Source organism: Hemitrygon akajei, chromosome 23, assembly GCF_048418815.1.
Source record: "Hemitrygon akajei chromosome 23, sHemAka1.3, whole genome shotgun sequence".
NCBI lineage: Eukaryota > Metazoa > Chordata > Chondrichthyes > Myliobatiformes > Dasyatidae > Hemitrygon > Hemitrygon akajei.
The window spans coordinates 28,487,256-28,503,059 of NC_133146.1; the positions used below are offsets into that span (position 1 = coordinate 28,487,256).

General features: G+C 42.0%; 1 protein-coding gene across 3 annotated transcripts in view; it reads right to left on the reverse strand.

Moving 5' to 3' along the window:
• The window catches only part of LOC140715296 (protein bicaudal C homolog 1-like), a 320,845-nt gene that overhangs the window by 39,444 nt on the left and 265,597 nt on the right, over nucleotides 1-15,804 (reverse strand). For 2 of the 3 annotated variants that reach the window (XM_073027256.1, XM_073027258.1), the window contains exons 8-11: nucleotides 14,005-14,256; nucleotides 9,111-9,242; nucleotides 6,446-6,632; nucleotides 509-714 (exon numbers count right to left, since the gene is read on the reverse strand). In XM_073027256.1, coding sequence (XP_072883357.1) covers nucleotides 509-714; nucleotides 6,446-6,632; nucleotides 9,111-9,242; nucleotides 14,005-14,256 — 777 coding nt within the window. The remainder of the gene's footprint in view (nucleotides 1-508; nucleotides 715-6,445; nucleotides 6,633-9,110; nucleotides 9,243-14,004; nucleotides 14,257-15,804) is intronic. The other variant, XM_073027257.1, reaches the window with a different exon arrangement.

Genomic DNA, 15,804 nt, shown 5'->3' on the forward strand with positions numbered 1-15,804 from the left:
TCTGGAGCAAAGGGGGATGAAAGGTGACTCGACAGAGGTGTACAAAATGATAAGAGGCGTAGATCGCGTGGACCTGTGGAGGCTTACAGGGCAGAAATAGCAGATACAGGGGTTATAATTTTAAGGTGATTAGAGGCAAATATAGGGGTGATTTCAGAGGTAAGTTCTATACACTGAGTGATAGGTTTGTGGAATGCCCTGTTAGGGGTGGTGGTGGAGGTAGATATCTGAGGGGCATTTAAGGACACTTAAGATAGGCACACAGATGAATGAAGAATAGAAGGCTATGTAGATGAGAAAGATTACATTGATCTTGGAGTAAGTTAAAAGGTCAACGCAACATCGTGAGCTGAAGGGCCTACACTGTGCTATAATGTTTTGTTTTCTATGTTCTAAAGTATATTTTTGTGGGAAATGTTTATTTATTATTTCTAAGAAGCCACATGTTCACAAATGCATGTTCATTAACCCTCCAAACCACAGAGCAAATCAAAGCATCAGTCCTTACTTTTACCTTGACGTGGCCATTGACACAGGACGTTGCTGTCTTATCGCTCTCTGGAGACAAGGTGCTGATCTGAATGTCCATGGGTGCTAGACCAGGGGGAGGTGATGGCGTGGTCTGCCCATACCCATGCAGGCCGGATAGCAAGATACTGGTCAAGGTTGCCTGCGTTGTTGGTGGGATCATGAGTGGGGAAACTGCAGAGAAACCTGTGGAGCAACAACAAAAAAAATCTAAACTCATGAAAAAGCCAAATAATCCCCTTTTCCTGTTAAAGATGGCACTTAAGCATAGTGACAACTTGCTGGCAGCAAACACAACTACTGTATTCGTCACACTCTTTCTCGAAAACCATCACTGTAATCGATGGACAAGAAAATCTACAAATGCTGCAAATCCAAGCAACACACACACACAATGCTGGAGGAACTCAGCAGATCAGGCGGCATCTATTGAAAAGAGTACAGTCGACATTTCGGGCAGAGACCCTTCATCAGGACTGGCAAAAAAGATGAGAAGTTAGAGCAAGGAGGTGGGGGGAGGGGAAGTAGTAGTACAAGGTGGTAAGTGAGGGGTGGAACTGGGAGGGGGGGTGAAGTAAAGAACTGGGAAGTTGATAGGTAAAAGAGATAAAGGGCTGGAGAAGGGGGAATCTGATAGGAGAAGGCAGAAGAGTATGGAAGAAAGGGAAAGGGAAGGGTGAGGAGAAACAGAAGGAGGTGATAGGCAGGTAAGGAGACAAGGTGAGAGAGGGAATTGGGAATGAGAATTGTGAAGGAGAGGGGAAGGTGGGCAATGACCGGAAGTTCGAGAAATCATGCTGTCAGGTTGGAGGCTACTCAGATGGAATATAAGGTGCTGCTCCTCCAACCTGAGTATGGCCTCATTATGGCAGTAGAGAAGGCCAGGGACTGACATGTTGGAATGGGAATGGGATGTAGAATTGAAGTGGATGGGCACTGGGAGATCCTGCTTTTTTCTGGCAGACACTGCGCAGGTACTCAGCGAAATCATCAATCAATAGTCTATCACTTCCCTTTTGGAGCTGAAATTTTGAACCGACTGCATAACCTGGCATTTTAGCAGTGTGAATTGAAAACTCAAAGGCACAAGACGGTTGTGGCCTGGTGTGCATGGGCTGAATCATGAAGCAGGGCCTGGGCCCAAGAGTGAGATATGACCTGCTGTTTAGGCGATTTAAGCGCTAGGCCATATTGAAAATGTCAGGGTGACGGGGCAGGAGGCGAACGACTGGCAGGTGTTCAGCTCACTGCTCTGAAGTGAATTGAGGCAAACAGAAGTTCAAAATTCACAGTACATTTATTATCAAAGTATGCATACTATATACAACCTTGAAATTTGACTCCTTACAGGCAGCCACAAAACAAAGAAACCTATTGACAAGTGCTTCACAGGAGACTGGTGCATAAATTAAAAACCCATGGTATCAAACTGTATTAGAATGGATTGAAAACTGGCTGTCTCGTGGAAAACAGGGTGTTGGAATAAACAGGCCCTTTTCAGACCGGAAGGAGAATATTACAGTGATCAGTCCTTGGCCCACAATCGTTTACTATTTAAGGTAAGACCTGGAACAAGGAATAGTATGCAAGGTTTTGAAATTTGCTGACAGGTGGAAGTGCATATTGTGATAGGATGATATGTAAGGAATACAGGCAAGTTCAAGTTCAATTGTCATTCAACCATACACATGAATACAGTGTTCTTCCAGGGCAAAGATGCAAAACACATTACTGACAGTCTCACACAGCACATTACACATATAGAGTTACGACTGCAGAAAAACATAGTCACACAAAAAAAATATAGTCCGAGTGAGTGAGTGAGTAAGTGAATGGACGAAGGCCTGACAAAGCAAGTTTAATATGGGGAAGTGTGAGGTTATGCATTTAAGTAAAGAGAAACCAAGAGGCAGATTATTATTTAAACAGAGTGAGACTGCAAGTGAATGGCATTTGAAAGGATCTAGGCATTCTAAAGCCTGAGTCACAAAAGGTTAGCAGGGAAGTCCAATGAGTAGATATTGTATTTTGACCTTCATTGCAAAGGGGTTGCATTAGAGGGCACAAGGAGAGGTTGGACAAAGTAGGTTTGACCTCTGGAGTGGCAGAGGCTGAGAAAAGACCTGATGGAAGTTTTAAAATTCTGAGAGGCGTGTGTAGAGCGGAGAGTTGGCATCTTTAACTCAAGGTTGAAATGTCTGGTACTAGAGAACATGCATTTAAGGTGAGAGGAGGTAAGTTCAAAGGGAATGTGTGGGCAAGATTTTCCACACACAGAAAGTGGTGGGTGGCTGAAATGCCCTATCATGGGTGGTAGTGGAGGCAGATATGACAGAGGGTTTTAAGAGGTTCTTAGATAGGCAAATTAATACGCAGAGAATGGAAGGATACGGACCATGTGCAGGCAGAGGAAATTAGATGACATTACCTTAAGAGCCTGCTCCTGTGTTGTACTGTTCTACATTCTAAGCAGTATTGATTGACAAGGTAGATATTGGGACATTTTCACTAGTGCAGGAGTCGTTAATAAGGAGACATAGCTACAAGATAAGGGGGTAGTCGCTTCAAATTGACCTCTCACAGAATCTCTGGAATTCTCTGCCATGGGCAGTGGTGGACACTGGTTTGTTACAAGTATTTAAAATGTTGTTGGATAAGTGTTTGTTTGATGAGAGGGGCACGGAGAAACGGCACAGAAGAGGGGTTGCGACCAGCCTGAAGATATTGAATTGTGGGATAGCTGGTTGGGCGTGATGGGTGCCACAGTAGTGTAGCGGTTAGGAAGACACTATTTCAGACTGGGGCATCGGAGTTCGGAGTTCAATTCCAGCGTCCTCTATAAGGAATTTGTATTTCCTCTCTGTAAAATGTGGGTTTCCCCCCGGTGATCTCGTTTCCACCCACAGTCCAAAGACATACTGGTTAATAGGTTAATTGGGCATTGTAAATTGTCCTGTGATTAGGCTGGTGTTAAATAGGTGGGCTGCTGGGCAGTGTGGCTTGTTGGGCAGAAGGGACTGTTCCGCGCTGTACTCTAAATATATAAACGAATAATGAATTACTACTGCTCCTATCGTCTTGTGCTCTTCTGTCCTCATTTTAGAGGTTGGAAGGTTCTGTGCCAAGTAGAGAAGAATTCTGAGAGGCATGGCTGTGGCCTTCTGTCAGAGAACTCAGCACCTGCCAAACTGGACAACTGGGCAATTAAGATTAAACAAATCCACATTTAGACTCCTACATTTTTGGATGACTTACAACCACACAGATCTGCTGCCTTTTGCCTTTATGACACAGCCTACGTTTGAGGGTTAAATTCTGGGCACTCTCTTCTGCAGCCACATGTGCATATTTAAGCTTTTATTTTCACAGCCTTCACTGTGAAATGGTCGTCCTTTTGACACCTGAGAGAAATGGATGGGTACAGCTCAGCAAGTGGAAATGGAACAGTCATTCAATCTTCGTCTTTAATTTTCCAGAAATCCCACTGTACGATTGTTGAACTTGCACCTCAATCACGGTAGCAGCTTTTGGCAACGGTTACTTTTCCCTTCTGCTGTTTCAGAAACCAGCAATGGATCACCGCTTCAGAACTGGAGTAACTGAAGCTCCTTCCCAAAACTTCCTGTAATTATGGAAACTGAATCTGTCTACGCTTCCTGCCACCTCGGGAAAGCAGCCAACAGAGTCAAAGTCTAGAGTCCCACTCTAGTTATTTGCTCTTCCCCTCCTTCCACTGGGCAGAAGATATGAAGGGTTGAGAGCAAGTACCACCAGCTTCAAGGACAACTTCTATTCCATTGTTATTAGACCCTTGAACGGATCTCTTGTATGACAAAGAACTCTTGATCTCTCCACCTACCCTGCCATGATCCTTCATCCCTTTGTTGTCTACCTGGAAGCAGTCACGGCATGCCGTTCCTGAGCAATTGTACAGTGTGCAGACATTTATATAATTGGACGGGAATAAAGGTGATGCACCATCAATAACTCTAGGAGACTGGAAATGAACGATAGGCCTTTATTAGCAGCAAAAAGGGAGCAAGACATCTCGAAGACTGAGGGAGGAGCAGTGCCCCAATCGCCTTTATACAGGGGTCTGTGGGAGGAGCCACAGGAGCAGTCAGCAGAGGGGTGTGTCCAGACAGGTATACTTAGTTTACCACAAAAGGCTAATGAGCAAAGTGAATTAAATAGAGCTGTAATTATGGAAGAAAATGAAGAGACAAGGATGAGGATTGCAAAGAGGATGAACTAGTACACAGACAGTGATAGACTAGAAGGGGTAAGAGAGCACACAGGATGAGGGGCAGACAAAGACTGAGAGGACGGGAAGGAGGGAGAGAGGGGGCAAGTGAGCTCATTTCTCTCTCGCTCTCTCAGGAACGAGGGACAAGGTCCATACATACCCGACAATTTTACCCTTCAGGAACTTGCTTCTTTGCTGAAGCCAACATTCCCGATTTTCCTAGAGTTGTTACTGGATCCGCTGGATGTTCCAGTTGGAGATTGTGCAGTTGCAGTATTAATGGGACTAACAACATAATGGTGCTTCAGATTTGGTTATGTCATCATTTTTGGTGTTGGTTTCTCTAACTGCATTCCATCGTCAGGGTCAATGCCCTGGAAATGAGTTGCCTTTTCCCCTTTATTCTATTTATCATGCTTACATTTAAAAAAATAATGGTAACAGGTTACTGATGGTCTGTATTGATCAAATTGTAAGTGATCCACAAGCTTACTGTGCTGTGAAATCGCATGAAATCCAAATTGTACTTCATTCTAACAGCATTTTCAGACAAATTTTAACAGTGGATATACACAGAACTTATCTGATCAGGTTTTAAAAGGAAATGGACCATATTCTACCTTAGTTACTTATTATGACACAAGCCAACTCCCAACAGAACGTGCACATCAGTTCCATTCCCCCTTGTAGTTTTTGCAATCCTGAGAACTGTTCTGGTCTCTGTCACCATAAGAAACTGCAGAGTTGTGGACATATCATTGAAACCAGTCTCCCCTCCGTGGGCTCTGCCTATACTTCTTGCTCTCAGTCAGCACAATCAAAGACCCAACACACACTGGACATTCTCCCTTTTTCAGCTGAGCAGAAGATACAAAAGCCTGAAAGGGCCTACCACCAGGCTCAAGGACAAGCTTTGACCCTGCTGTTACTAGACTTTTCAATGGTTTCCTAGATCAATGAGATGGAGTCCTGATCTCGCAATCGATCTCTTTATGATCCTGCACCTTATTCTTTATCTAAACTGCATTTTCTCTGTAACTGTTACACTTTATTCCGCATTCTGTTATTGTTTTACCTTGCTCTACCTCAATGCACCACGTAATAATTTAATCTGTAAGAACAGTACACAAGTCAAGAATTTCATTGTATTTTGGTACAAATATTACACACTTATAGTACTGCTTGTTTTATTATAATAGTGTCCATAACATTACACTGTCTCACATAAACACGTGCCTCACAATTTCTATCAACCTATCAATCTTCAGTCCATGCTACTCAGGGGCTTGTGTTAATATTATTTTGTGACTGGATATGCTGGACCATAACTATATACGCTGTGTGTGACGATATGTATTGTGTTTTGTACCTTGGCCCCAGAGGAAAGATATTTCAATTAGCTGTATACGTGTTTATGGTTGAATGACAATAAACTTAAACTTGAACTTGGAACAATGACCAATCAATTCCAATTCCACATAGGCCCGTAGTGTCATTAATCTGCACTAAGGAGTAGTTCACAGAAGCCAATTAACCTTCCAGATCATCTTTGGGATGTGCAAAAAAACTAGAGCACCCTGCAGAAATCCATTTACGGATTTACGGATGTGCAAACTTCAAACATTCTGCACCTTAATCAGCCCTACAAATGTCACAAAAATACCATCATACCTAAACCGGCCAAGCCTAGTCCAGCAGAAGCCAGGATATCCAGTCCATGACAGGAGAGTCCAATGGGACAGGTAACGGTTGGCAGCATATTTGTCATGGCAACACCACTGTTTTCCAAACCCAGCAGACATTTTCGTGCTTCATACATATTTACAGCATTTCTTTCCACGCTTTTCACAATCACTGACTGACCAGAGGAAAGAAGAGAACATTTTAAGTCTCACATATTACTTAAAAATCCCATCCTAAATCTTTAACGTTCTCCTGAATATGGATAAATTACTTTTCGATATTAAACATACCACGATGACACTAAATGGTAGGCATGAACACCAACAAAGATAGTGAAAGGCATTTTAAGGAGGAGGAGATGATTTGATAACCATCACTGTTCATTGCTCCACTCTCCATCTCGAGAGCAAAGACCTGGAGTTGTGGGGTTCATGCCAGTAACTGGCATGTCGGGAAGATCTAACCAGAGGGTGAGCTATTTGAACAAAAAAAGGAATTAGCCATTTCCTTTTTATTTTAGGTCTGGAATACAAAGTCTTCTGCAGATTTCTACAGATGAAATTTGTAAGTAATAGTATGAACAACAAGATTATAAGAACAATTCCTGATTGTTATCCTATCAGTGACAGCTCTAGCTGGCCTACATTTTAATGTCAAGACAGAAAAAAGAACCATAAAACCTAGTACAGCACAAGTATTTATCAGATATATCTTACAACACTTGGAAAATTAATTTCCTCATCAGAAACCACCAGGAGATTATATTCCACGGAGTAACCAGACGTGCCCTGTGGTGATGCAAGAATATACATCTGCACTGGGAAAGCAACTAAAATCAGCAACACACTTCTCACAAGACCGTTTGAGAAGGAGCACATCATGGCGAAGACATGTCGGCAAGGTAGCATAGGAGCAGGAAGGTAAATTTATCTGGTTTTGGGGCCATATATACCTAATGCCATGGGGTGTCCTTACCTTACATAGCTAATTTTGATGGTGCACTTCCCCGCCACAATGTTTGCTCCATCTTGTGCACTTCCTTCCCCCACTCCCCTCAATTTAACTTGGGCTTTGAGCAAATTTAACCGTGATTTAAATGCTGTTTAACTTTGAATGCTGCCTAGAGTTGGGCACAAGTATGAAAAGCGGCAGCAAATGGGAGGTTAGAAACTTCGCTGGGGGAGTAAAACCTTGCCACGGGGAGTAGGTGACATATGGGCCACTCTGCTTTTGAGAAGAAAAGCTGGTAAGTGTTTGCAGCTGAGGATAACACGGGCAAGACAAAGTAGTTTAGATGATGTGGTAAATATCAGGTACAAGCATGATGGACCAAATGGCCTCATTCTATGCAGTAAGCTGTTTTGGGACCAAGTAAGGGAAAGAACAATGACTTGGATTGATTGTATTACACCAAAGCTGCCTGGATACAAAACACTGGATTGAATTTCCTGTGTATTTGAGCAATAAAACACTAAAAATGCTTGTCCTGAATGTAAAATCTGTCTCTAATCTGTTTCATTCATTAAACCCTCTGCAAGTCCCTTTGAAATCACAGAATTTGCTCAAATGTGTTAGCACAGTTATACGTTAGTTTGTAATGTATTCCCTTTAAAGGAATTCAGTAGATTTTCCAGGTATTCTAAGGCAATGTTCTTAATGCTCTACGTCATCACTGGGTAAAATAGAAAAAAACTATTCCAAAGAATTAATTTTGCCTCAGAACCTGAAGATACTCGAACCATTCAGCAGGAGACCAGACAGCACAAGTAAGGGATGAAACAGAGTTGACATTTTGGAACAATGACCTTTCATCATCAGAGTCCAGATACGACTTGGTTTTTGACTCATTTCGTTTTTGATTTGATCTGTCCAGCATTGCGAGCAACTAAACTAAGCAAGTTTTCTGAAAGTAGATTTTTGTTTGTTACAGCTACCCCATTGTAACGTGGCACATGATAAGCTCTGTCTCAGAAGCACTAATAATTTTTTTAAAACTGATTTCTATGCCTTTTTATTTCAAATGGGGCAGCTTGGGTGGTGTAGCAGTTAATGTAACACTATTACAGTGCTACCCAGGTTCAATTCCTGCCTCCGTCTGTAAGGAGTTTGTGCGTTCTCTCTGTGACTGTGTGGGTTTCGTCTGGGTGCTCAGTCTCCACTCACATTCCAAAGACATACGGGTTAGTAGGTTAATTGGTCACATTGGTGTAATTGGGCAGTGAGGGCTCACTAGGCCAGAAGAGCTGTAACCATGCTGCATTTCTAAATACTAAAAAAAATCTCCATTCTATGTCAAGTAAAGCAATGGGGGAGGGGACATTGAGAACAACAGAACACACTTTATAAACCAGGCTGGACAATTCCAAGGCATGGGGGAGGGGACATTGAGAACAACAGAACACACTTTATAAACCAGGCTGGACAATTCCAAGGCATGGGACGCTGCTAAACAGAAAGCGTGGTGAACATCCACTGTAGCAGAATGATGGAGGACAGTCAAGTCCCAGCATGCTTTGCTCCTGGTCTGACATGACTTCCATTCATTTGGAACTTTACCTTTGATTGTCCATCTTACACTCACTGGTTTCATTTCATCAGATAAGGAAAAAGAAACATAAACTCTGTAAGAAGAAAATTGATCTGTACCGCATACCTTGCTTGGCTGTTTGGGCTTTGGTTTGATGCTAATGAAGACATCTAACTGTTCCATTAACTGAGTGATTCTCTGTGGCTCCACTTCAATCTCTTCCTTCATATCAAACATCAACACAAGGGGGAGACAACCCTGGTGTACAACATCAAGGTCAAAGTCAAGTTCATTATCATATGTCTAAGTACATGTAGCATTGTGCAGGTGCAATGAAAAGCTTCGTAGCATCACGGGCACATCTCATATAAACAGTATTCACAAGGAAGACAGGCACTCAGAGGCCACTTTATTAGGTACACCTGCTCGTTAATGCAAATATCTAATCAGCCAATCATATGGCCACAATTCAATGCATAAAAGCATGCAGACATGGTCTCAAAGTTCAGTTGTTGTTCAGACCAAACATCAGAATGGGGAAGAAATGTGATCTAAATGACTGTGACTGGGGATTGATTGTTGTTGCCAGATGGGATGGTCTGAGCACTTCCTGGGACTTTCATGCGTTAACAGTGTCTAGAGTTTAGAGAGAACGGTGCAAGAAATATTAAAGCATCCAGTGAGCGCGGCAGTTCTGGAGGCGAAAATGCCTTGCTAATGAGAGAGGTCAGAGTGGAGTGGCCAGGCTGGTTCAAGCTGACAGGAAGGCAGAAGTAACTTATATAGCCACACAGTACGACAGCGGTGTGCAGAACAACATCACTGAATGCACAGCATGAATATGGAAGCGGATGGGCTACAGATGCAGAAGATCATGAACATACACTCAGTGGCCACTTTATTAGGTGCAGGAGGTACCTCGTAAAGTGGCTACTGAGTGTAAATTAAACATGTACCATACACAATCTTTACAGGAAAATGCAATTAGAACGTAAAAATCCCATTTTAGTGAAGAAAAGTGATCAAAGTGTTCGTAGTGTTGCCAACTTGTAGTGATTATGGTTATGCGGGTTGGTTCAAGAACCGAATGGTTGGGAGTAAGTAACTGATGGTGTGGGACTTCAGGCCTTGGTGCCTCCTGCCCATAATAGCTGTGAGAAGATGGTGTGGCATAGATGGTGGGCATGGTGTGAACCACTGTCAATTAGTTAAGTGTACTGGTATTACATCAAGAGGCTAATCTCTGTTTTGCAAGCCGTTCTAACATTAAAAAGGTCAGTCATAATTAAAGTTACTTTTATGGGTTTTCATCACTTTCCAAGCATAACATAGCACACACAGCACATTCATATGCTGAAACATTTCTGGGCACTCAGAAGCTGGCAGCTTGGCCCATCAAGTTTAACCCCACTCTTAGGACATTTACTTCAGCCCTACTCCATCATTTACCTCCTTCCATACACCCATCACCTTCCCCAAGAATCTTCAGCCAGCGACTTACACAACAGGCAATTTACAGTGGACACAAGCAACTGGCATATCTGTGCGACGTGGGAGGGAACGGAAGTACCTGGGGAAATGCATGCACACATAGCACCAGAGATCAGGATCGAACCGGGGGCCCTGGCGCTGTGAGGTAGCAAGACTACTGTGGGTAGCAAGTAACACCCACTTCGACAGCAAACACTCACTTATGTTCCATCTACAAGGAGGTCGTTCAAGAGCCACACTTGAATTGCAAGACCAGCCTGCCACTACACCTTAGATATTTAAATTTGTATTGGATTTCAACATGGACTTGACCAGTCTATAAAATGAAAAGACCTTCAATCTCGTCAATACCCTTGATAGAATAACAAAACTGCAGTTTAATAGTAATTACACAGCTGGAACCTCAACCTATCCAGATCTCTGAAAAAAAGATAAACTCAAGAGATTCAGCAGATGCTGAAAATCCAGAGTAACACACACAAAATGCTGGAGGAACTCAGCAAGTCAGGCAACATTTATAGGGAGGATTAAACAGTTAACACTTCAGGCTGAGACCCTTCATCAGGACTGAGTTACTCCGGTATGTTGTGTGTTACTCTTTTTAAAAAAGTGAGGTTGGCCTACAGATGTTGAATTTGAAAGTGAACTTTTTTAAAATTTGCCAACAAGTGCCACTTACATAAGCATTCATTCAGTGTTCAATTTCTAGTAAGGTAAATGGAAAACAGACTCCTGGTAAACTGGTACCTTTCATAGTATCAAGAATCCTTAAAGTGCTTCAGAGATAAACATTTTTGGAGTGTTGTCACTGTTTTAAAGTAGGGGATGTGGCAATTAATGTGCACACATGGGGTCCCACCAACAGAAGTGTGAAAATGAATGGTTAATGTGTTTTCTTAGCAATGATGTCTGTGTATAAATATTGACCAGGACCAATGGGTTAACTCCTCTGCTCTTCTCCAAATGGTACATGATATCTTTTATATCTATTGAAGGGAACAGACAAAAATCATATAAACTAAAGTTCAAATTAGGTCCTTGAATCCTACTCCACAATTTAATAAGATCAATAATGGTCAGACTCTAACCTCAACTCCGAATTCTCAACTATCCATGCTAACCTTCCACCCCTTTATTGTCCAACAACCTACCTCTGTCTTAAAAATATTCACAGACTTTGCTTCAATTGGCCTTTAGGGAATTTCCAAAACTACATAACACTCACAGAGGAAAAAATGTTTTGCCTTATCTCCATCTTTATTGGGCAATGCTTTATTTTTACACAGTTATTCCAAGTTCTAGATTCTCCTATCAAAGCAGGCAAATGAGGGTTTCTGGCATCTAAGAGAGGGACAGTGAAGAAAATTAATATAAGCAAATAAACTATGCTAGAGGAATTATTGGGGAGAAGAACTTCAAATCCCCAAGGCCTGATAATCCGCATTCCAGAGCACTAAAGGAAGTAGTCCGGGAAGTAGTGGATGCGTTTCAAAATTCTTTAGTGTTAAGTAGTTCCTACAGACAGGAGAGTAGCAGATGTGACCTCAGTATGTAAATCCATAGCCATCGCTCACAGGAAATACACCACCAATTGAACCGCATTTGGTGCGGAGATACAACCTGCTCAGTAAAATATATGTAGCACTGCATTTAATGTTAAAAATTACTTGAATCAAGATGAACTGAATTTTACGTTTTGATTGACCTGGAAAATTGCTGGCTGCCTTGAAGAATCAGTTGAATGGCAGATTGAGCTACCGTTTCTGGATAAATATGGCACTATTAGAATTCATTCCAGTTTAGTCCAAACCTTTACCCCTTGCCTGTAATCTGTGTAATGAATCAATAGCACCAATGTGCAACCGGCCCACTTTCTACCCTTCTGACTTAATTTGAAGGCATACTGAGTAGGGGAAGAACACGGACTCAGGATTAGGCCACCGGCTAGTTTAAGCCATTCAGTTTAGATCCTTACTGCCCTATCTTTACTCTGTTTACAGTCTTGATTTTACAATCAAAGGTGATGCTCAGTTCCGAAATGTTCAATTGGCCATAGTCACTACAGTTTTCAGGCTTTTCCAGATTTCCACCAGTTCGAATTTTAAGATCATGCCCCTTTGTTTTGCATTCCCTTATAGAATACAATTTGTCAATCTATCCCAGAAACTCCTTTCATGATCATAAATACCTCAATTTGTTCAAGCTTTCATCTTCTATACAAGCGAATACTACCCTTGGTTACAAAACCACTCCATTCTTTAAGCCACTTGGTGAAAAGAATATCGTTTCTCTAAAAGAAGGTTAAGTATATGGATGGGAGGGGTGTCAAGGGCTGTGGCCCAAGTGATACTAGGCAGACTAACAGTTCAGCATGGACTGGATGGGCCAAAAGGTAATGCTCTACGACTCCGAGTCAGTGCTTCATGTAAATAGCAGCACAATTTCCATCCCTCTGTCTGCCAGTGCCCTGGGCAGCATTTGAATAGTTTCCCATATGTGCCCACAAGCCTTTGGTAATACAGCAAAAAGAAGTTCCAGCAACGGGGGAAGATGAGAAATATGCTCCCCTTGCCATCACAGACCAAACAACCTGGAATGAACATTTCATGGCTCGGAAAACGCACTCAGGCCAACACACAAACCATAACCAATCCCCACAGATTCAGAGCAAAGTGGTACACCTTCCAGAAATCCATTGCTTTTTGAGCAGTAAGCCCATTTGAAGGGCTTTAAGAACAACTTCTTAATGAAGCTGTCAGCTGAAATGCACCATTTATTTCAGCTACATACAGTAGGGAAATTTACCGTAAATCAATTCCACTCAAGCCCAGAAAACGTCTCTGCTAAGATGCTGCCGTATCTCCATATGAGACAGGACATTCGCAATTTGACTGTATGGGGTGCTTAGTTTTAATCCTCCTGTTAGTTTACTTAAACTAAGTGGGTGACTCAAGATAAACTGCACTTATTATCTGTCCCAGTTGCTACGGCCATTTTGTAGCTTGCTGGGATTTTTCTGCTGCCATTAAAAGCTAACCGCAAAGTCACATGTTAGCCAGACTGTGTAGGCCAGCCAGGTTTCCATTCCCTGAAGCATGTTAGTCAGCTAGTTTACATTTTAATGCAGTCCAGCAGGTTGAAACGTAATGTTTCTAGTGCCAGCCCAGAATTAACAGAAATAATTAATTTAGTTTGAAATTTATCATTCCGGGAATTGAACTCATGATTTCTGGGGAGCTAATCTAGAACCATAAAAGTCCAATGATAGCAGAGGTGTAAGTTCAGTAACCTCACCACCATGGCAACATTCACAAACCAACAATACAAAAATGTCCATGCTTTAACATTTGAGAGAACTACCCAGAAAATGTTTCAATGTTTACTGCATTGATCACATACAGTCACTAAACCATTAATGAATTATTGATTTGTCAAATTAATGAGCCATTTACACCGATAATAAAAGCTTCCAGTAGAAGTAGCCATCAATGAATGTTCTATTGACCGATGTATTGAAGTTAATGCCTACCATGAGGTATTGTCTAGCTAGACAGACAGACTCAATAGTGCCTTGGAGGTAGATTGTGGACTTCTTCTGGGGATTGCTGGGATCTGGGAAGTGGATCTGAGCTCCAGCTCTCTGCATTATGTGCTTAATGTTATTCCCATTGCGACCCATCATGAAGAGATGGTGTTGAGGTGCAATGTCCAGTTGGGTGCTGATGGGTATGGCGCTCCCCAGACTACCAGCTAGGTGCTCCAGCAGCATGGCGGTCCCTTCCTGAAACAAAACCAGACAATCTGCATTAGGCATACTGCATTCTGAGAAAAGGCTCTGCCCAGAAAGCAGAGAGGTATCTATCACACTAACAGCTCAGGAAAAAGGGCATTCAGCATAAATGCTCCATGCCCACAGACTCCTTTCACTCTCTGAGGAGAGGGTGGGCAATAGTAGTGGCTGGATTGGTCTTGTATCGAGTCCATAGTAACCCATAATTATGTGAATAATTTATCTAACTTCGTCAGCTTATTCTGTTCTTTTCTCTCATGAGCCTATTAAGTTTTCCTTAAATTCATGCTATTTATTTTAATTACATGTTCCACATGTCTGAGCTCTCTTTGAGTAAGAAAGTTCCTCCCTGCTGGATCTATTGATGACTCCTACTCTTAATCTGCTAGAAATGAAAGTATATTTCTCTGCATTTATGCAATCAAATCACTTTATTACCTTATTGACATTCATCAGCTCGCCTATCCGAATTCTTGTCTCAGGAAAAGACTCCCAGCCTTTCTTCCTTGGTCTCATGATGTAGAACTTGTTGATGCATGCAACTTCTTAATTAGGTTACAAAACTGAAAGATGTATTTTAGCATCGTCCGTGTTGCCTCTGGTTCACCTTGTTCAAACGTGGAAGGGACAGGTAAGCATTGCAAATGCTTCATCCGAGACGGCAAGAAACTGCGGAGGGGTGTGGACGCAGCTCAAGGCATCACAGAACCCAACATCCCACCATGAACTCTGCCTCGGCAAAGCTGGCAACATAATCCAAGACCCTGGACATTATCTTTCTCCTCTCTCTCACTGGGCAGAAAATACTAAATCCTGAAAGCACTTACCAAGAGGCTCAAGAAGAGTATCGATTCTGCTATCATAAAATTATCGCATGGTCTTCTAAGAAAATTTAGATGGGCTCCTGACCTCACAATGAACCTTGTTATGGCTTTGCACTTTACTTTCCCAGTTATTTTACACCCTGTTGCTGTTTTCCCTTGTATTAAATGCACTGTTACAATGAAATGATCTGTATGGATGCCATGCACCTCAGTACACGTGAGTACAATAACTTTAACATACTGTACATTGTGCTCAATGAACAAAGAGTTGAGCCAAAGTGGCGCTCAGCTGATCTTGGGAAAGCGTGACAAATCACTGGGTTCCAGTATTATGTCAGGTTATACTTAGGACGATGTCAAGGCACTGGAGAGAGATCAGAAAAGTTAACAGGAAGCTGAGGTAGCACAGAAGTTAAGAGGAGGTTTAATATTGGTGCTTAGAAAAACAAGTAGGGAGAAACTGTTCATATCAGCAGAAGGATTAGGGCAAAGGGACCAAAGAACTAAAATAATATACTAAAGAACATGAGCAGAAGTTTTCTTTTGCTGTTTTTACAGAAATTTTTTATGATCCAAAATCAACTGCCTGAAAAGGTGATGGAAGCAGTTTCAATAGTAATTTTCAAAAGAGAATTCAGCAAATACTTCAAAAGGAAACATACGCAGGGCTGAGAAGCAAGAATAGGGTAATTGGATAGCTCTTTCAAAGTACTTG